The sequence below is a fragment of the Mesoplodon bidens genome (assembly GCF_964165515.1).
Source record: "Mesoplodon bidens genome assembly, chromosome: 2".
Lineage (NCBI taxonomy): Eukaryota > Metazoa > Chordata > Mammalia > Artiodactyla > Ziphiidae > Mesoplodon > Mesoplodon bidens.
The window spans coordinates 76,778,197-76,799,608 of NC_138177.1; the positions used below are offsets into that span (position 1 = coordinate 76,778,197).

The following is a 21,412-nucleotide window of genomic DNA, read 5'->3' on the forward strand; positions in this document are numbered from 1 at the left end:
AGGTTAGGAGCAAAAAGTATTTGTGAATGTCTGAGTATATATGGGCCTTTATATTTGTTTAATAGCATTTATTATGAGTTGCCCTTTTTACTTATTTATTTTTTTAAGGGTTATTTTTATTTTTTGGCTGTGCTGCATGGCTTGCGGGATCTTAGTTCCCTGACCAGGGATTGACCCTGAGCCTTCAGCAGTGAAAGCGCCGACTCCTAACCATTAGACTGCCAGGGAATTCCCAGAGTTGCCCTTTTTGAATTGTAAAATATTCATTCCTCCAACAGTTTATAAACACCTTAAAATTAGACACCAAAACAAAATCCTTATACTCACCTTTATATCTCTGTATAGTCACTGCTTTGAATATAGCAGGCACCAAATAAGTAGGAACTGTGTGATTCTCATAGAACTCATTTCTAGGACTCGGGCTTGTATGAAGGGGAGGAGGTGCCGTGGCTCTTAGTGGCCACTAGAGGCTCTCAGGGCTGGGCAGGGTATGGGGGCTGTGTATATGTGATCTCCCACTACCCCCCACCTGGCCAGAGCTAAAATAATAAAATGCTGAGCTCACTGTTCCCCCACCCTCTCCCCCGTCACTGGGCTCCTCCTGCTGCCAGGACAGTGCTCCAGCAGAACAGACAGACCAACCGACAGAAGGGGAGGTGAGAACGGAGGTGGCCACCAGGACTGGTAGGTGGGGAAGGCAGGGGCCTTATGGATCAGAGCCTGGTGGGAGATGGGAGGAGAAGAGTGGCTCCTATTGGGAATGAAATGGAGTGTGTGCCTCTGTCACTCAGCATGTCTCTGCCACTGTCTTATGTTCTCCCTTAACTGTAGTTTACATTGTCAATGTATCTCACATTTTCTGAATCTTTCATATTCAGTATGGTGTGTGTGTGTGGCTTGTGTTTATTTTTCACATTGTAAAAGATCATGCAAGTTTAATCCTCTCACTGTTTTTAGAGAAACTTTATCCCATTTATAAGGCATTTCCCACCCATTAGACTGGTGTCACCTTCCTGTCCAAAGCCAGGGACAAATTATGGGAACTCAGTACCTGCTTCTAAGGCTGTACCACCCTTCCCCCAACCTGGAAGTCCCCCAGCTCCTCTGAGCCCTTGCTTTGCCTTAGGATTTAGAATTTTAGCAAACATAGTGAAATCTTGATCCGACACAATAAAAGAGGAAATGAGGGTAGAGTCAGAGCACTGTCTCCCCTGCCCCCCCACCCACCCGGCAATCCTCCTTGCTTTCTTAAGCCAGTTTAGGAAAAACTGGATTATGGGGAAGAGAGGAGGAATTTCCCTGAAGCTCTCTGCCTGCCCCCCCTTCCTTTCAATAGGAACTGGGCTTGGGGCCAGCTGTGCTTGCAGGGCTCCCGGCAGCTGTGCTAGGGCAAGAGGCACGGACAGTCGAGGTAATAGGGGAGAGGTACTGCCAGCATTTCTTATACACTGGGGAAGGCAAATTCAGCCTGGATGCCTGGGATCCCCATCCGGCGTGGGTGGGAGCTGTGGGAGCCAGAAGGAGGCTCTGGTCCCAGCTAAACAACCTAGCCTTCCCCCATCTTCCCATGCCCAACTAGGTCTGTCCTCCAAGGCAAGCGGTTTATTGTTCTGCCCCACTGACCTGTCTCTTTGTCTCCCTACTGTGTCCATGTACATCTTTCCATTGTCCAACCACTTTCCCCATGTACCCCAGGCTCCGTGAGTGCCACACTGTGGGGAGGGGGTGGGGCCATCATGTCATCGTATCAGAAGGAACTGGAGAAATACAGAGACATAGATGAAGATGAGATCCTAAGGACCTTGAGCCCTGAGGAGCTAGAGCAGCTGGACTGCGAGCTACAGGAGATGGACCCCGAGGTAGGGGCTCTAGCACAGGGTACCAGGGGCAGTCCCCAGGCATTTGGGAAGGGTGTGGGGCCCTGGGTGACTAAGACCAGGGCTATCTACAGGGCCTGGAGTCCCAAGATGGTCAGGGGAATGGTGTCTGGAGATGTTTTAGGGAGCCTTGGAGGTGCCCCAGGTCAGAGGGAAGGTCTGACTTGCTCCCCAAAACTCATCCCTAAGAACATGCTCCTGCCAGCTGGACTAAGACAACGTGACCAGACAAAGAAGAGCCCAACGGGGCCGCTGGACCGAGAGGCCCTTTTGCAGTACCTGGAACAGCAGGCACTAGAGGTCAAAGAGCGTGATGACTTGGTTCCCTACACAGGCGAGAAGAAGGGTATGGAGATCCTAACATCCATGCCTTCCAGAACCCAAATGGTTGTCTCTCAAATGTCCCCTCCAGCTTCCCTCTCACCTTACAGCTCCTAGCTGCCCAGGGACTCAGCTGCCTACACCTGCATGCCAGCTTGCACTCTTCAGCTCTTAGAAGAGATCAAGGGGACCCAGGAGTCCTGAGCTTGTAGAGGACTCAGGCTTTACAGTGGCTCCTAGTGACCCAGCATTCCACCTCCTGGAGAAGGAAAGGAATCTGGAGGCCAGGATCTTAGGAGAAATGACCTGTACCTGAACCATCCTCATCTCTCCATCAGGGAAACCCTATATTCAGCCCAAGAGAGAAATTCCAGTGCAAGAGCAGGTCACTCTGGAGCCTGAGCTGGAGGAGGCACTGGCCCATGCCACAGATGCTGAGATGTGTGATATAGCAGGTGGGCAGCTGTGGGAAGTTGAGGAGTTGGGAAGATCTAGGGCAAGGGCTCCTAACCATGGCATGGGGCTAGTGGGGAAGGCCCTGAGCCAGGATGTGGACCTTTTGAGAAAGCCTCAGGCAGTGGTTTTAAATTTTTCTTGTTTATGTATGTATTCACTCATCTTTAAATTTAATAAGTTAACAACTCTAGGGCAATTTTACAGGGATTATAAAGCAAAACTATTCTGGCTGAAAACAGGAGGGTCTGACAGACCCCCTCACCCTGTAGTGTCTCCTTAGGGTTCTTCCCTTAGCCCTGTCTCAATGTTTTAAAAACCACTGCCTTACGCAGTTTAATGGAAGGGACCCCTGGGACCAAGGGAGAGTTGAAGAGGTCAGGCCTCAAAAATGCAACAGATTCAGAATGAGGTCGGTGGGGGACCTGGAACAAGTCCATTTCTCTCATTCCCTGTCTCCCCTCTGCTTACGCTCTCCAGCCATTCTGGGCATGTACACACTGATGAGCAACAAGCAATACTATGATGCTATCTGCAGCGGAGAAATCTGCAACACTGAAGGCATTAGCAGTGAGTGTGTTTGGGAGCATGGCGCCCAGGGCTCTTGGCAGGCAGTCCCGGAGTCTGAGCAAAGGTAGCAAAGGGTGAAACAGGTGAATCAGGGAGAGGACATGATGCATAAGTCATGAGAACCAATGGGGAGGAGATTGTGGGGGACATGTTGGAGTTTCCTTCCTGCCCTCACCCACCAGGTGTGGTGCAGCCTGACAAGTATAAGCCAGTGCCGGATGAGCCCCCAAATCCCACAAACATCGAGGAGATACTGAAGAGTGTTCGAAGCAATGACAAGGAGCTGGAGGAGGTGAATCTCAATAATATCCAGGTATCTGACCCCCATCCTCTAAGCAATAACACTGGGATAACTCTGCTGACATATGTGAGTCCCCTAGCCCACCATCTCCTATTCCTCTTTGATAGGACATCCCGATACCCATGCTAACTGAGCTATGTGAAGCAATGAAGACAAATACCCATGTCCGGAGCTTCAGTCTGGTGGCCACAAGGAGTGGTGACCCCGTTGCCAGTGTAAGGCTAGCTGACATCCCTAGCCCTCTCCCTGCACCCTGACATGCCCCGCTGGCAGGGCTGACATAAAGGGTTGTGCTGGGGGTGCTATTCCCATCATGCTCTCTTAGGGGAGCCCTGCTGGAGACTCCTACCCTCAGTCCTATGACTCACCGCTCTGAAATCCTCAGCTCATCTTCCCGAAGAGCCACAACCCTCCTACCCACGCCAACTCCACTGCGCACTTAATCTCCCTGCTTTCCTTGCTACCTACTCCCACACCTGCCTCCCTCAAGCCCCACCCACAGCTCAAGGACTCTTCTCCAAGAGCTGTGTTTCCCTCTTGCTCCTGTTCTTTCTCTCCTGTCATCTGTGAAACTGTCCCCTAACCCTAACCCAAGTTCCTACTACCCAGGCGGTGGCTGACATGTTGCGTGAGAATCGTAGCCTCCAGAGCCTGAACATTGAATCCAACTTCATTAGCAGCGCAGGGCTCATGGCTGTGCTGAAGGCAGTTCGGGAGAATGCCACACTCACTGAGCTCCGCGTAGACAACCAGGTCAGTATTCCCTTCCCTTCTCCTGATCTTTGCAGTCAGCTAATACTCACTGAGCCTCCTCCCTGAGGCAGCCACTGGGGCAGGATCTCACCTGATCTTGTTTGAACTCTCCTCTTCTTTGTCCCTATGAGGGGAGCCAAGGCAGCGCCTCCTATCACCCACTCTGAAGAAAGAAGCCTCTTTGACCTACCAAGGGGTCGGTGGTCTAGGACTGTGAACAACCCAGACAGGGTGGGTGACAGCTTCCATCTCTCCTTCCCCCAGCGCCAGTGGCCTGGTGACGCAGTGGAGATGGAGATGGCCACCATGCTTGAACAGTGCCCCTCCATTGTCCGCTTTGGCTACCACTTTACACAGCAGGGGCCACGAACTCGGGCAGCGCAGGCCATGACCCGGAACAATGAACTGCGTGAGTAGCTGCAGACGTGGTGTGTGGGGGAGAGGGCACGTAGCTGCAGAAGCTGGTGGATGCTCCTGAAAGCTGACTTAGTGACTAACAGCCTGGGGTGCTGCCAAAGTGACTCACATGAGCAGCTCAAACCCCGTAGGTGATCCGAAAGTAGACAGAAAAGCTCCTCTGCCCAAATATACCAGGAGAGAGGCGGAGGGAAGCTACACATACCTGTTTGGGGGAATGGTATTTTTATTTGCTGCGTTTTCTTATTTTGTTAATGTGAGGGGGGAAGGGTATGTTTGGTGGCCTCAGACATTACCTCTTTATGAGTCTGGCCAAGGAACTAGAAAGAAGAAGAGCACCTTTGCAGGAAGCAAGAGATGGGATAATGACTTGTGTTTACTCTTCCTCCTTTACAGGTCGCCAGCAAAAGAAGAGATAACACTACCCTTCCCTTTACCAACTAGAGCTCGGAGCCCTGAAAGCTTAAATCCTCATCTTGTAAATAAAAGCCCTTCTGTCCACTCTGCCTGCCTCCTTCCTTGGGCTTTGGGGTGGAAATCTTGGCGCTAACCCTCAAGGGTTACTGCCAATTCATCAGGGGATTATTTATACTCTGGGGATCAGCAGGCAGGGAGGTTCAGGTTACCAGCAGGAGGTGGGGGAGCTCCCTCCCTTGGTGTTCCCCATAACCCTGCCAATGCCTTTAGTCTCTTCTACTTTCACGGGGTGGCCAGCCCTGGCCCTGTTTCTTGACATGTCCGGCCCCTCCCCGCGAACGCCTACCCACAACCCCCATGTTATTTGAAGGAGGAAAGGACTTTGAGTGGAGGTGGAGAAGAAGGCAGAAAACATGAAGGGCAAAAACCTCCTTCTGACAGACTTATTAATAGGGCACTGGGCTGCAAGCAGCTGACGCTTGGCATGACTTTGCTAGAAGGTGGGGGAGGGGTTAGAAGTATGGGGAGCTGTGTACATTGCAGAGAAGAACTGGCTGGGCTGAGAAGGAACAGATCTGAAATCCTGAAACAAGGAGCCAGACTCAAGGAAAGTTAGGCTCCCAGCACCCGCTGTAGTTTATTTGTGAACTGAACGGGGCAAGAGGGTGTCAGTCCAAGGGGAGATCAGGGGGTTCCTCTTCATCAGAGTCAAACTCAACATTTTCATCTTTTATCCATCGACCTCGTCCATCTGGGATCCATCCAGAGCTGGAAACATCAGAAAAAAGAGAATTGGTCAGGAAAGGAAGTTAATTATTAAGAAATTAGTGGGTGGGCTTCCCTGGTGGCGCAGTGGTTGAGAGTCCGCCTGCCGATGCAGGGGACACGGGTTCGTGCCCCGGTCCAGGAAGATCCCACGTGCTGTGGAGCGGATGGGCCCGTGAGCCATGGCCGCTGAGCCTGCATGTCCGGAGCCTGTGCTCCGCAACGGGAGAGGCCACAACAGTGAGAGGCCCGTGTACCGCAAAAAAAAAAAAAAAAGAAAGAAAGAAATTAGTGGGGATAAGTAAAAACACTTGAGAAGCTTTGAAAAAAGGAGGGTCAGAGAGAAAAGGGGAAATCTGAGGAAAGTGATTCTGCATACTCACCTTCGAAGGGTGAGGTAATGATCCAGGGCCCGTCTTCTTGTGGGGCTCATAGGTGCAGGGGATGAGACAGTTGCCGACTCCTTGGTCTGTGAGCCAGTCTCAGGCTCAGGTTCTCTACTGATCTTCCCACTTTGGGGTTCAACCTCTGGGGGTGGCAAAGGGGAACAAGAGACAGAGGGACGAAGGGCTTCTGGTCTGGGTAGAGAAGAATCAAAGTCTGTAAAAGCAGTAAAGGAAAGGGCCAAATGTCCTGTGACTCCCAAGCCCTTAAAGCAGTGCTTCCTAAACTGTGTTCCTCAAGATATTAATAAGCGTTCTGCATAAAAACGATTGTGGAATCCAGTGAATTTAGGGAAGGTTAAGTTAACTTTTTTAAGGTTTTTTTTTTTAATCTTAAGACTTCGTAGAGCCCTTAAAATATACTAATATTACTATTCTTCAAATAGGATTACAAAGCACCACTGCCCAAACTTTTTTCTTAATTACAAGATTCTTTTTCCTGAAATACAAGTTAACACCTCCAGAACACTAGTATTCCTCAGATTACAATTAGGAGAACAATCACTTTAGAGCCATCTATCTCCTGTCCCTCCCTATCTCTGGCTTTCCCACCCCACAGACCTGTACTTCCGGCGGCAGCAACTGTTATAGTGAGGAGCTCTGTGCAGAGCACTCTGGGTGATAAGTCGAGTCTGGGTTAACAGAGGAGCCTGGCATGGAGATGGGAGACAGAATCAGAGCCTTCAGAGCTAGAAAGAAGCCAAAGCCCTTCAAGCCTAAGGTGTGCAGCACAGTCCTGCCTGGAACACAACCTCCCTGCTCTGATTACCTCCACTTTGGTCTCTTCCCTCCTCAGTTCATTCTGCTCTCTTGGATTCTGCTCCATGCCCTTTCCTGGCCGCTTCTTGCCATAGAAAAGCTGCAGGCCTGAGGAGGAAGGGGAAGAGAATAAAAAGCAGAGCACCAAGGGTGGTCTGAAGAGATTTTAAGGGTTTATTCGCCATCCTCTGTCTTCTCCCAAACTTACTGGATAGATGCTTCTTGCCTGCACGGTGGGCAGTCAGCATGGCCAGAGTGTCCAGTACAGGTCGATGGGGACATATGGCACAAGCAAAGCTGGGGAGGAGGAAAGAAGATAATTGGCCCCAGAGTAGTGGAGTCTCGGCCATGGGTCCCACCCCGTCCTAGCACTCCTTTCCAAAGCCCAGCTCCCAAGTCTCCCAATGTCCACCAACCACATCCCTGTCGCTCACTCCTAGCTAAAGAATCTTAGATACTCCCGCTCTCCTCCTTAATAACAAAAGTTTATTAGGCATCCCTAGTGGCACAGTGGTTGAGAGTCCGCCTGCCAATGCAGGGGACACGGGCTCGAGCCCTGGTCCAGGAAGATCCCACATGCCGCAGAGCAACTAAGCCCGTGCGCCACAACCACTGAGCCTGCGCTCTAGAGCCCGCGAGCCACAACTACTGAAGCCCGCGCACTTAGAGCCTGTGCTCCGCAACAAGAGAAGCCACCACAGTGAGAAGACCGAGCACCGCAACGAAGAGTAAGCCCCGCTCGCCGCAACTAGAGAATGCCCGTGGGCAGCAACAAAGACCCAGCGCAGCCAAAAAAAAGTTTATTGAGCCTCTAACCGCAGAACCCTTAGGCTTGATCCACTCCTCGACCTCACCGTCCATCCCGTAGCATCAGCGCCTCATCCTCTGGGATATAACTGGCCAGCAGATCCCCAACTCTTCGTTTCTGCAGGAGATAGGGGAAGAAGTCCGGACGGGATAAAAGTGAAATGATAGGGACGAGGACTCAAAGGGAATAAAGACCATGGGGAGAGCAGAGATCTGGGGCGAAAAGGGGGTCAACAGCAGCTCTAGTCGTCTGGCTCCCTCCGCACCACCCCCCACCAGCTGTTGTCACAGCAACAAAACAGCTCCTTCACATCCTTCAGAGGGCAGGTGAAGCTGCTCCAGACGCTCTTCTCTCGCGCTTACTTTGAGCACATTGAGTTGACTCCAATCATCCCCTTCCCTCTTGAAAGACATCACGACTGTGAGCCCCAGAAATGATCAATTCTACGGCTCCGCCTTCGTCACTACTTTCAGGCCACCGTAGCGAGAGTGGGACTGCGACCTTCCTTCCTGTCTCTTTCCGGTTGGCCCCCTTACTTCCGGGGACGCTCTTCCACGCGTGCACTGCGCGATCCCGGAAGCCCGCCCCTTGCCTGCAGATGGGGACTGCATTTCCTATGGTGCCCTGCGACCCCGCCGGCGCGGAGCCTTTAGGGAAATGAAGTCTTTTTTTTCAAAGAACTTGCCGCCGGGCTGGATACAGGCCCCTGCATCTTGACAGATTCAAGGGTTTGGTGGGACAAGAACCTAGATGTGGAGCCCGAATTTGAGGGTGTGACTAATTTGATGCGGAGGGTACCTTTGAGGATCGCTGAGGGGAAAGTGTGCTGTAGGCTCTCGCTTTCGTCACGCTCTTCTCCTGCGGCCACAGCCCACCTGCGGTGGGCCTGATTTGTTCCTGACCCTAGCAGGCCCACCTCGGGACGGGGCGGAGTCGGGGTGTTGTGAGGCCGGGAGGTCGGGCTGCCGGACCTAGGGGCAAACTGAGCTGAGTGTTGAGGAGGCTGTCTAGAATTCAAAGGTCAGAGGTCAATGTCGCGAGTTGTTGTGGGGAATCGAAAGTCGGAGGGGTGCTAAGGAGAGACTCAGGTAGAGACTGAATTGTCGGAGTACAGATTGGTGGGAAAGGGGCTTGGAGGGAGGAGAAGCGAGGGCTGAGAGGTCGCGTAGTGCCGGGGGAGGCGAGGAGACTTAGGACAGAAGACTGAAGGGGAAAGGAATCCTCTAAGTCTGAGACCCCGGGCCCGTCACTACTGGTCACTTAGACAGGCCTCCCGCAGTTGGCAACCCCAGTTGTCCGCAGGGTGAGGAGATGGCTTCTCCTTCTAGACAGGCCCCCCTTGGCGGGTCAGGACTGCTTCAAGGGAGCCGGGCTCGTTCTTATGGAAGCCTGGTGCAGTCTGCCTGCTCCCCGGTGAGGGAAAGACGCCTGGAGCATCAGTTGGCGCCCGGAGACACCCTGGCTGGACTAGCACTCAAATACGGGGTGACGGTGAGTCTAACAGGATTGGGACGCAGACACCCACTTAGAAGAGACTTATTTCTCATGAGTAGGTAGTGGCCCTCTAGGCAACTTCCCCTGAAATTTTCTTAATTGTGTTTAAATTAACTAATTGTGATAAATTGTGGTGTAAGTCTGGTCCACGTTTGTCTTTTGGTTTGTGTTCCCATCTCAGTGTTGCACTGTCTGGTTGGGACAAATCCTGTCCCACTATCCCAATGGAGGGGAGCAACTCTTATTTATTACGCCAGTCACTATACTAAAGACTTTACATCTATTAGCCCATTTGATCCTCACATCCCTATCAAGCACACAATTATTTTCCCCTTTTTACAGATGAAGAAACCGAGACTTAGATTGGTTAACCAGTTTGACCAAGGTCAAATAACTAAAGTGTTGAAGTGAAAATTCAAACAGGTCTGTCTTACTCCAAAGCTTGTACTGTTAACCACATAGCAACATTAATTGAGAGTGATTAAACATTTACAGCAAACAATGGAGAGCTAGTTTTTAGTCCTAAGTTCCCTACATGCCTGTCTCTTGTTCTTTTTTCTCCTCAATGCTCTACCCTCTTCTTTTCTGGAAGGTGGCCTCCTTGGTACAAAACAGGTACTCTCTATGCCAAGCATTTCAGCTCCTGCATAGGGTGTATTTGGTAGATGTAAAAATACATTGTTTTAAAGTTGATAAAGGTTTTTTTTTTTTTTCCATATCCTGTTGAATTTAGCCAACATTTTAATGCTTGGTATGTTTAAAGCACTGTGGTAACCACCTTGGGAGACAGAAACATAAATAAAGTGTATAGTTGCTGCCCTCATGTCATTTACAGTCTAGTGAGATATGGACAGGGACACAAATAATGATTGATTGTAGGGGACAGAATGTGGTGAGTTCGTGGAGGTGTTGACAAAGAGGGGGAAGTCAGGAAAGAAGACTGATTTTTATTTGGAAGGGGACATCAGTGCAGATTTTAAGGGAGCCATCGCAATGGGCCTTGAAAGACTTGGACATTCTTTCCTCTATGCTCCTCTCTATAAACCTATGTAATCCAGTGGTTTATACCTTTTACATCTTTGTCTTTCTGGTAGCCTGTACTCTCTTTAAGGGACAGAACAATTTCCTTTCAATTTTATATCTCTAGAACCTGGCATGGTCCCCAGCACAGAAAAGCTTAATAGATGTTTTTTGAATGAATGAAACCATGGCTAAGGTTTCCACACACGGAGATTTGGGAGTATAGTAAAGTGAACATTTCAGGTAGAGGGATGGCCTACGCGAAGGAAGTCGATGTGAAAGTACTGAGCAGTGCTTTCATCCCAGCAGAGGCTCAGAGGCCAGCAATGAAGGAAACTGTGCTGCTAGTGAATCAACAATTTTCTTTTTTTTTTTTTTTTGCGGTACACGGGCCTCTCACTGCTGTGGCCCCTCCCGTTGCGGAGCACAGGCTCCGGACGCGCAGGCTCAGCGGCCATGGCTCACGGGCCCAGCCGCTCCGCGGCATGTGGGATCTTCCCGGACCGGGGCACGAACCCGTGTCCCCTGCATCGGCAGGCGGACTCCCAACCACTGCGCCACCAGGGAAGCCCAACAATTTTCTTTTTGAGGTTTTCTTACAACCCTGTACCTTTCTGAGTACAGAAAACCTCTGTAGTCTAGTGAAGAAGAGTTTTAGGTTCTGGCCTCATTCTGCTGCTTACTAGCTGAGTGACTGAATAGTCAATCACTTCCCCTGTTTGGGGCCTCAGTTTCTTATCATTTGTAAAATGAGGAAGATGTATTAAAGTAAAAACTTAGATAAATCAATTACCTAAGTTATTACCTACCTGTCATTTAAGGAACACTTAGTATGTGCCAAGCGCTATATATTATCTCATATTTCTCTGTAAATCTTTGTGAGGTAGATGTAACTATTTCCATTTAAAGGTAAGGAATATCACTGTGTTGTACATCTGAAACTAATAAAATATTGTAAGTCAATTATACTTCAATAAAAATAAAATTTTAAAGATAAGGAGACGGAAGCTTAGAGAGATAATTTGCCATAGACTATATACAACTAGTCTCATTAGTAGAGCTAAGATTCAGACCAGGTGACCTCATTCTAAAATCCTCACTTTGAATTGCTCTATTAAACTAACTAGATTCTAATGACCTTTCTAGCTCTTGGCTCGATGGAAGTGGAACAATGTCCCCTTATATGGTACTGCTAGGAAATAATAAAAGCAACAGAAAAGGACCTAGGATATTATCTAGACAAAAGAGACCTAGGATATTATCTAGGCAAAATAAAATGAATAGCATCAAAGCACTTGGCGAAGAAAAAGTACAAAACTGCAAGCCATTTTTAACTTTTTTTTATTGTTCAGATCAATCCGATTTTATTTTTAAACTCATTATAGCATAAGATTTTATAAGTCAACTTTATTATAGTAGTCTTGCCCTAGAATGGAAACAGCTTTGATATTTGACAGATATAAGAATTATGATTTCCCAAACTGGTGCCATTATGGGATGAATTTTTAGTAAAACTGGCTGCCTGGCCTCGGATGATAAAATACTGACATACTGTGTCTGTGGTTCCTATATTTTATTATCTAGTTTATTTACTCATAAAGCATTAATGAGCCTCTGCTGTGTGCCAAGTTTGTGCAATGCTGAGGAGTGCCTTAGGCATACAGAGACGGCAAGTCACCAACCCTGCCCTTAAAAGACTCACAGTTTGGGCAAGACAAATATGCAAATAGATGAATAACAATATAATAGGGTAGGTATTATTAACAGCAATATTTACAGTATGCATTGGGAGCCCTGAAGAAGATAACACAAAGGGAATGATAGTTGATGAGAAGTTTTCCAGGCAGAGAAGGGAGTAGTGGAGAAACATTCCAGGCAGATAAAGACACAAAAGGGTGAAGGATCATGAAATTTTGGAAGAAAAATAAAAAGTTCAGGATGGCAAAATGTATAAGTGGCAGAAGACGGGAGGTGTGCGTGGACTTCCTATGAGAGCTAGATTGAGAATGCCCTTGAATGCTAATTTGGATTTTTTTTTTTTTTTGGCCGCACCACATGGCTTGTGAGATCTTAGTTCCCCAACCAGGGATCGAATGCGGGCCCTGTGAGTGAAAGTGCTGAGTCCTAACCACTGGACTGCCAGAGAAGTCCTGCTAATTTGGATTTTATCTCTGAGCCAATGGGGAGCCATAGAAGGTTTATAAGCAAGGTAGTGGGTTGGGGCTTTCCTGGTGGCGCAGTGGTTAAGAATCCACCTGCCAATGCAGGGGACACGGGTTCGAGCCCTGGTCTGGGAAGATCCCACGTGCCACAGAGCAGCTAAGCCTGTGCACCACAACTACTGAGCCTGCACTGCTCTAGAGCCCACGAGTTACAACTACTGAGCCTGCGTGCTGCAACTACTGAAGCCCACGTGCCTAGAGCCCATGCTCCACAACAAGAGAAGCCACCACAGTGAGAAGAGTTCACGCACTGCAGTGAAGAGTAGCTCCTGCTCACCACAACTAGAGAAAGCCTGCGCACAGCAATGAAGACCGAACACAGCCAAAAATAAATAAATTTATAAAAAACAAAACAAAAAACTGTTACAGTACCCAGATGAGAAATATTAAGAGTCTGTTCTAAGTCAATGGCAGTTAATGTGAAGATGAGACCAGATGTGAGAGATTTTTACAGCATTTTTGTTGACCTGTTAGGTATGGATCATGAAAGAAAAGTATGAGTTAAGGATGACATTGATATTTCTACCTTGGGAGGCAGGTAGATAGAGATGGTGATGTCAGTCACTATGTTCAGTGATGAATAAATAGGTACTAAATAAATATTTGATCAGTGAAATTATTAATTTAATAAGAAAAGCATTCCTGGAAGGAGTAAAAAGGCCCAGAATTCTAGTTCTATCTCTGTCGGTAACTTGCTAGGCAAGTAACTTAACCTCTCTGAACCTCAGTTCCTTCATCTTTAACAGTAGTTAAAGGGACCCCCTAGGGGTCCCTAAGACCCTGTAGGGATCCACAAGGTCAAAACAATTTTCATGGTAATAATAACAAGACTTTATTTGTCTTTTTTATTCTCATGAGTGTACTGTTTTCCAGAGGCTACATGACATGTGATATTGCAGCAGATGCATGTAGAGGCAGATATGAGAATCCTGTTGTCTTCCATTAAGTCGGACATTAAAGTGATTTACAAAAATGTAAAACAGTGCCTCTGTTCTTGCTACATGTTTGTTGTTTTTGTTTTGGAAAATATAGTTATTTTTCATCAAAGTATTTATGTTAATATATAAGGAAGTGTTTTTAAATTTTTTCAGTTTTAACTTTATAATACCTTAAATATTGATAGATGTGATCAACATAAGTAAAAACTTTTTTCCTCAATAATTTTTTAAAATGTAAAGGGGCCCTAGGACCAAAAAGTATGAAAGCTACTGATCAATAAAATAGGGATAATATCAGCCCACTGTAGTTTTGGTTGTTATTGGGTCAGATAAGAGTTTGTACAATCACTTTAAAAAGCATGAGGTGCTGTACAAATATAAGATGGATTGTTATTACTGTCATTAACTGTGGTGACTTTTTTTTAAAGATGGAACAGATTAAGCGTGCAAACCGCCTTTATACTAATGACTCGATCTTCCTGAAGAAAACCCTCTACATCCCCATCCTGACAGAGCCCAGAGACCTGTTCAATGGTTTGGATTCTGAGGAAGAGAAGGATGGAGAGGAAGAGGTACAGCCAAGTAAGGATAAAGATGGGCCACACTCAGCTGAGAGGAAGAAACAAGAGACAGGTTCGGGACGTGCCAATGGTGAAGTCCTTCCCACACCTGGCCAGGAGCCCCCCATTCACGACCTCTCTGCCTCTGATTTCCTTAAGAAGCTCGATTCACAGATCAGCTTGTCAAAGAAGGCTGCTGCCCAGAAGCTGAAAAAGGGAGAAAGTGGGTGAGTCTTGAATGGGTCCTTTTTTTTTTTCTATTTCTTTTTTTTTTTTAATTTATTTATTTTAATTTAATTTATTTATTTTTGGCTGCGATGGGTCTTTACTGCTGCACGCGGGCCCTCTCCAGTTGCGGCGAGCAGGGGCCACTCTTCGCTATAGTGCGCAGGCCTCTCACTGCGGCGGCCTCTCCCGTTGCGGAGCAAAGGCTCTAGGCGCGCGGGCCTCAGTAGTTGCGGCACATGGGCTCAGTAGTTGTGGCTCGTGGGCTCTAGAGCACAGGCTCAGTAGTTTGGCACACGGGTTTAGTTGCTCCGTGGCATGTGGGATCCTCCCTGATCAGGGCTCGAACCCGTGCCCCCTGCCTTGGCAGGCGGACTCCTAACCACTGTGCCACCAGGGAAGTTTGAATGGGTCCTTTTAAGTCCCTCCATAGACTCTCTGTTCCCCCAGCCATACCTGACCAGACACAAAGTAAGTAATTCCAGTGTCAGCAGAAGCAAGGTGAAACCTTTCCCTCAGGTAGCTGCAAGACAATGAGCAGAGCCTATGGCTGCTGGAATGGGTAGAGGCACTGGGTAATGGTTCTATGTTCTCAGTGGAGTGAAATAGTTGACTGTTCTTACTGCTCTGATGGTCCATGAAGGAGCATTAGGATTAGGATTTATCCAGAGGGTACTGAGACTCCATCTTAAGGCAACCAGCTCATGTATATTAGAGAAGGACAGCTTCCCACGTGCTTCCTCACTCAGCCTAGTCTCAGCCTCTTCCCTTGACCTGTTGCTCTTTCCCCCTTTCCTCACCTGCAGGATACCTGGGGAGGATTCAGGTCTTCACCTGAGCTCTCCTCAGATGCAGCAACGAGCAGTCCTTGGTCCTGTGCCGCTGACCCAGACCTCTCGGACCCGGACACTTCGGGACCAGGAGGATGAAATCTTCAAACTCTGATGTCTCCAGAACTGATTGAGAGAAGCCGGATGTTGAAGGAGCAACTTGAGGGAGAGAGGAGCCTGAGGTGAGGCTCAGGAACATGGCCTCCCAGCCCACCTCCCTTACTCCTGCCATCTTCGGAGCCTCCTTGTCCGTCAGGAGTTCCTTGGTCTGGAGCAGTTCTATAGGCAAGGGTAGGGGATGGGAAATAGACCCCTTCTCAGTTCTGGGGCTGAATCTAGAGTTGTCCTTTAGATTCAAAAGGCTCTTTTAACATCCCTGCTGCCTTTCCCATCCCTTTCACCATTCCTTGGCCTTAGAGCAGGGAGGCAGGGACTCTCACAGCCCCGAACTTCCTCCCCATCTCCAACTATGTTACCTAATTTATTTGGTGCTATATTGAAGTATTATTTATTTGCTATATCTTATTCTTTCCCACTATTAGCTGAAAAATGGGATTTCTATAGCCCTGGGATGAGGGGAACCCAGGAACAGTAAGTGAGCCAGTGACCCCTGGCCCACCTTACCCACCTTCTTAGCCAGCCATGTTATTGAGAATGGGCAATCAGTGATCTAGCCCCGCTGCAGGGAATGGCAGACTGTGCCTCGCCCCCAATCTCAAATGAAAGAATTTGGGCTCAGTCTTGACTGACCAGGTCACTATAACTTTTTCACAACTCTTGTTCTGAGAAAACAACAGCGATGTAGGGTCCTGAACTCTCCATGCCACCAGTTCACCCTTCTAATCTGCTCCTCTGTTCAGCCTGTGTGAGGCTAAGGGATGGAAGAAGAATTGCCGTGGAGTTTGAAGAGGAGGACAGTTGTGGGAGTCTTTTTCTTATATCCTCTCCCGACCAGAGCCTTTTGATCTATGTCTTGCTCCTCACTGCATATTTATTTGCAATTTGTAGCACTGATCTGCGGTACAGTTTTTTTTGAGTTTCTTAAACAGAAGAAGTAGGCAAGGGAACCCCGGTGATGCTGGAAATATGCCTCAGTCTCCTGTATGGAAATGGTGAGAGGTGAGACGAGTGGTGTTTATATACCTCTTTCCTCTGTGATGATCATAAGATACAAGAAGCTGGAGAGATTAAACATTGAGCCCTGTGCACGTTTTAATAGTTTTATTTCCTCTGTGAGACTCTCCCCTGCCCTAGCCCCTTCTTCCTGCCCTCTAGAGCAGAGTCTCTGGTATCTGTCCAGACTCCGCCTAGAGCTGAAGGTCTAGGATGTCTCTAAAGGCTCCCTGCGCCCCCTGTCTTTAGTGTCCCCAGAGGAGTGAGATGGGCTACACCCTCTTCCCCTGGTTCTGAGGGGAGGGGGCTTCCCTGTTTGAAAGGTCCCTTGTGGGGAAAATAGAGATCCAAGTTTCGCTTCATCTTTTTCAGGCAGCTTTGTTTCCTGTCTTGGGGCTGGAGTAGGAGAGAGGCCTCAACCCTCAGCATTGCTTCTTCTCCACCAGCAGTTGGGCATGGGGTGGTCTCAGAGTCACAGGCACTCTTGGGAAAGACTGAAACCTGAGGGTTGAAAAGCATTAGTGCAGATGAGCAGGGTTAGAAAGCCCATGATCTGTTTTTTTCTCAGTCAGCCATTTTGCCAAGAAGGAACGTGCTGGGGTCAGGGCTCTCAGAGCTTCCCCTCATCCAGCAGCTTCCTGAGCCCGTCACAGATCTTGCCAAGGTGCTCAGTGTAGTCAGGCCCATAGAGGGCCGTGAGCAGGCCTGGGTCAGAGAAGTGATCGAACACATGGCGGATGCGGCCATGTGACTTGGGTGTGAGGTGGCGCTCCACCAGCTCCAGCAGCACATCCCGGCACTCGGTCAGCAGGCTGGCCAGCACAGCAGCCTCAAAGGTGAAGTCCACCTCGCCGAAGCTGAGTGCGGTCATGGCACCCTGCCGCAGCTTCTGGCGAAAGCGGGTAGCCAAGGCCATCTCGCTGGGGCTGAAGCAGCCACTGCGGTGCAGCACGGCCACCTTGACAGCCACCTTGATCAGGTCCTTGATAACCCGCTGGGCCTGGGGCCTGCTGTGTGTGTATTCTTTGGACACACGGTAGAGCTCATCTAGCACCTCGCTGCTCGTCTCATCGACGAAGAGATGAGCCACAGACCGACCTGCCATCTTACTCAGTAGCTTCTTCTCTGCTTGCAGCGCCAGACTCTTTGAACTGAAGGACTCCATGATTCCTAGGGGAGGGTTAGATGCGGGGGTATGTGGTCAGTCACTCGGAGAAAGGCCACAGGCTTCCTCAGAGAGAAATGGTTTTTCCCCTTTCTGTCTCTTTGGTTTCTATCTCATCTTCATCTTTGTTTGTCATCTTTCTCCCCCTGGGCCCCCTCAGCCCTCTGTGCTTTGTTTCCATTTTTTCTCCTTCTGTACTGTAGGAAATCATGATCTCTAAAACCAGAGGAGCAGTAATAGCTTTGGCTGGAGGAATGAGGGCACACCGGACGCTAGCGCACCACAAGTTAAGACCTCAGGGGAAGTAGGCTGTTGCTATTACAGTGGAGAAGATAAAGCTCACCTGGCAGATAGTTCTCACAGCTGCCATTTCTGGACACTGACTGGGTACCGTACATCTATGAGGCGTAGGTATTACTATCCTTGTTTTACAGCTGAGCAAACTGAAGCTTACGTTAAATAATTTACCCAAGGCCAAACACTACTGTCTTTCTGACTCCAAAAGCCCATGTCAGCTAGTGTGCTGTACTGCCTTTAAAGACGTGAGAAATATATGGGTCCTGGGAGTCCTGACAAAAATAATAATGAACATTTATTGAAAACCTATTATGTGCCAAGTGCTTTATCTCAGTTTTCCCAACCCTTTGTAAGGTAGGTATCCCCAATTTGCAACGAGAAAAATGAAACTAAGAAAAATTAAGCAACTTGGCTAAAGTCACTAGCAAATGATAAAAGCGGGCTTTGAACCATATAATCCAAAGAAGCCTCCTTCCCTTGGAATGCTCTCAATGAGGCTGAAGCACACTGAGGAATCATGAGAAACAAGCACCTCAAGACAGTCCTAGAGGCCTCAGGTCCTCTGCTGGGACTGTGCTGAGGACCTCCTGGTGGCACATCAGCTGCAAGTATCCAGGGCGTTCTCCCCATGGTCTTCGCCTGTGGTGGTTCTGCTTGTTTTGCTTCTTACTTCCCCCTCCCCTGCTCTGCAGGATGTGGCTCTGACCGCAGTGAGGAGCAGCCTTGCCCTCTCCCCCAAACGAAATAGGAGTCTGAAGAAGAAGGGGAGGTGGGTAACTGGAAGGAGGGGTGGTTCTCCCCCAGCTGAGTTGGTCCAGTGGGAATCTGGAGCCTTGCCCTGCTCCCGGCTTTGCCTGGGGCTTTCTGGACCACGCTCTACATCCGGAAGAGGAGATTGCTCCATGTGAGCCTTCCTTCCTCCTTGGCCTTCCTGCTACCCAGCTCTCCGCTGCCCCCGTTGCCATCTCACGTTTTGTCCACTGTCCTCTCCCCCTCTCTGTGTTTCAGTCTCCTGTTTTCTCTTGTCTGAGTCCTGCCCTGTGGCCCTCTGGCCATGCTCTCCTGCTGGCCCCTACATCTACCTCCACGTCTCCTAAGATGATCTTGCACCTCTCAGTAGCCTGTCACATACCCTTATCCACCGCCATCCCTCAGCCCTGCCCCCACCCAAACCAAACCATGTCTTTCTGAGGCTGCCTGGCCCCAGGAAGAACTGAGCTGGACCTCCCCACTGGGGGCTCAAGAATTCTATCAAATGAGAATCTCACAATACGGAAAGGTCAGGCTGACAGAGCTAGGACTCTTCTGCCACCATCACCCCTGAAGCCTACCCTTCTGTCATTTCCTGGTCCCTCACCTGCTGCGCCCTGGGTGCCAGTCTTGCCTTGGATGTCCCGGGAGAGCTGACAGAATGGAGAAGCTCCTAAGTGAGAGGCCCTTTGGCCTGGCCCCACCCCCAAGCCCCGCCTACCTACTCTGTGCTCAACCTCCCGTTCATCACACTGTCACCAAGAAGGTCTGTGACCCCGACAGCCTCCTAGAAATAAAAGGTCAAAAGGAAGAGCACTCTGTAGGAAATAGTCTTGATTCTTTGAGGTGAGGAAGAGGCATTGTACATCTCCTGCTCCCAAGTTGTCTGCCTCTTTCTATCCTTGCTGCCCAGTTCCTTGAGATCTTGTTCTCCTTATATGTCTGTGGTAATGGGAAAATGTTAAGTACAGATTGCTGGGGTGGGGGGTCCGTGGGGAAAGTTCTGAAGATTGAACTAAACTTAGACTGGAGACACCAGAGATCAGGAGGTCGGAGTGTGTCCCTGGAGTCTCCAGGGATGGGTGGCGCTGTGGGGCGACGTTACCACGAGCTTACGCTTTCAGTGTCTGGCTGGTTAAGGGGGTCCCCACCCTTAATACTTAAGAGAGACGAAGGTGCTGGGGTCAGGGCGGCCGAACTAGATATGACCAGCAGGTGTCAGCACATCATTGAACCAATAGAGGCAGCGCTCTCACTGTGCTTTATAGCTGCTAACAGGTTACAGGAATGAAGGTAGTGCTCACTTCGGCAGTACATATACTAATCTCACCCCAGTCAGAATGGCCATCCTCAAAAAATCTACAAACAATAAATGCTGGAGAGGGTGTGGAGAAAAGGGAACCCTCTTGCACTGTTGGTGGGAATGTAAATTGATACAGCCACTATGGAGAACAGTATGGAGGTTCCTTAAAAAACTAAAAATAGAACTACCATACGACCCAGCAGTCCCACTCCTGGGCATATACCCTGAGAAAACCGTAATTCAAAAAGAGTCATATACCACAATGTTCATTGCAGCTCTATTTACAATAGCCAGGACATGGAAGCTACCTAAGTGTCCATCGACAGATGAATAAAGAAGGTGTGGCACATATATACAATGGAATATTACTCAGCCATAAAAAGAAACAAAATTGAGTTATTTGTAGTGAGGTGGATGGACCTAGAGTCTGTCATACAGAGTGAAGTAAGTCAGAAAGAGAAAAATGAATACCATATGCTAACACATATATATGGAATCTAAAAAAAAAAAAAGAAAAAGAAAAAAATGGTCATGAAGAACCTAGGGGCAGGTCAGGAATAAAGACACAGACCTACTAGAGAATGGACTTGAGGACACTGGGAGGGGGAAGGGTAAGCTGGGACAAAGTGAGAGAGTGGTATGGACATATACACACTACCAAATGTAAAATAGATAGCTAGTGGGAAGCAGCGCATAGCACAGGGAGATCAGCTCAGTGCTTTGTGACCACCTACAGGGGTGGGATAGGGAGGGTGGGGGGGAGACGCAAGAGGGAGGAGATATGGGGATATATGTATATGTATAGCTGAGTCACTGTTATAAAGCAGAAACTAAACTAACACACCATTGTAAAGCAATTATACTCCAATAAAGATGTTAAAAAAAAAAAAAAGAATGAAGGTAAGGGACTTCCCTGGTGGTGCAGTGGTTAAGAATCCACCTGCCAATGCAGGGGACACGGGTTTGAGCCCTTGTCCGGGAAGATCCCACATGTCGCAGAGCAACTAAGCCCACGAGCCACAACTACTGAGCCCACGTTCCACAGCTACTGAAGCCCGAGCACCTAGAGCCCATGCTCGGCAACAAGAGACGCCACCGCAATGAGAACCCGGTGTACCGCAATGAACAGTAGCCCCCATTCGCCGCAACTAGAGAAAGCCCATGTGCAGCAATGAAGACCCAATGCAGCCAAAAATAAATAAATGTATAAAAATAAGTTTTTTTGTTTTTTTTTTTTAAAGAAAGAATCTTACAGGGACTTCCCTGGTAATCCAGTGGTTAAGACTCTGCCTTTCCAAAAAAAAAAGATCCTGTGCTTCCAACGCAGAGGGTGCAGGTTCAGTTCTGGTCAGGGAACTAAGATCTCACATGCTTTGCTAGCTAAGACCCCACATGGCCAAAAAAAAAAAAAAAGGAAATGTGCTTACATTTATCTCCCAGCCTGGTCAGGGAGATAAATGTAAGCACACATAACTGTAATACAAGTCAAATGATGTCATTAGCTGTAACAGAAGTTTAAGGAATTATGAGAGTAAAGAGAAATTTAGATTATTTCTGATAGGAGGACTGAAGAGGTGGACTTAGAAGGATGGATTTAACTACTTACTAGGC

The 21,412-nt window shown here is 48.5% G+C and overlaps 4 protein-coding genes across 4 annotated transcripts; 2 read left to right on the forward strand and 2 right to left on the reverse strand.

Moving 5' to 3' along the window:
• Positions 1–76: 76 nt before the first annotated feature.
• TMOD4 (tropomodulin 4) lies at positions 77–5,638 on the forward strand. Its single transcript, XM_081225536.1, has 8 exons — positions 77–2,223; positions 2,537–2,653; positions 3,132–3,221; positions 3,404–3,534; positions 3,630–3,737; positions 4,132–4,275; positions 4,540–4,684; positions 5,089–5,638. Exons 1-8 carry the CDS (start codon positions 1,737–1,739, stop codon positions 5,109–5,111), a joined length of 1,245 nt encoding a protein of 414 aa, XP_081081662.1. The 5' UTR covers positions 77–1,736; the 3' UTR covers positions 5,112–5,638.
• Positions 5,639–5,721: 83 nt separating this feature from the next.
• On the reverse strand, positions 5,722–8,412 carry SCNM1 (sodium channel modifier 1). Its single transcript, XM_081225539.1, has 7 exons — positions 8,247–8,412; positions 7,931–8,001; positions 7,285–7,373; positions 7,087–7,184; positions 6,879–6,967; positions 6,258–6,452; positions 5,722–5,877 (listed from the first exon to the last, which is right to left on the reverse strand). Exons 1-7 carry the CDS (start codon positions 8,295–8,297, stop codon positions 5,778–5,780), a joined length of 693 nt encoding a protein of 230 aa, XP_081081665.1. The 5' UTR covers positions 8,298–8,412; the 3' UTR covers positions 5,722–5,777.
• Positions 8,413–8,497: 85 nt separating this feature from the next.
• LYSMD1 (LysM domain containing 1) lies at positions 8,498–16,370 on the forward strand. The gene is made up of 3 exons (XM_081225738.1): positions 8,498–9,375; positions 13,987–14,345; positions 15,150–16,370. Exons 1-3 carry the CDS (start codon positions 9,196–9,198, stop codon positions 15,286–15,288), a joined length of 678 nt encoding a protein of 225 aa, XP_081081864.1. The 5' UTR covers positions 8,498–9,195; the 3' UTR covers positions 15,289–16,370.
• Positions 16,371–16,429: 59 nt separating this feature from the next.
• Positions 16,430–17,451, reverse strand: TNFAIP8L2 (TNF alpha induced protein 8 like 2; the record flags this gene model as incomplete). Its single annotated transcript, XM_081224415.1, has 1 exon — positions 16,430–17,451. The coding sequence occupies one exon, from the start codon at positions 17,449–17,451 to the stop codon at positions 16,897–16,899; it is 555 nt and encodes a 184-aa protein (XP_081080541.1). The 3' UTR covers positions 16,430–16,896.
• Between the last annotated feature and the right edge of the window lie 3,961 nt (positions 17,452–21,412).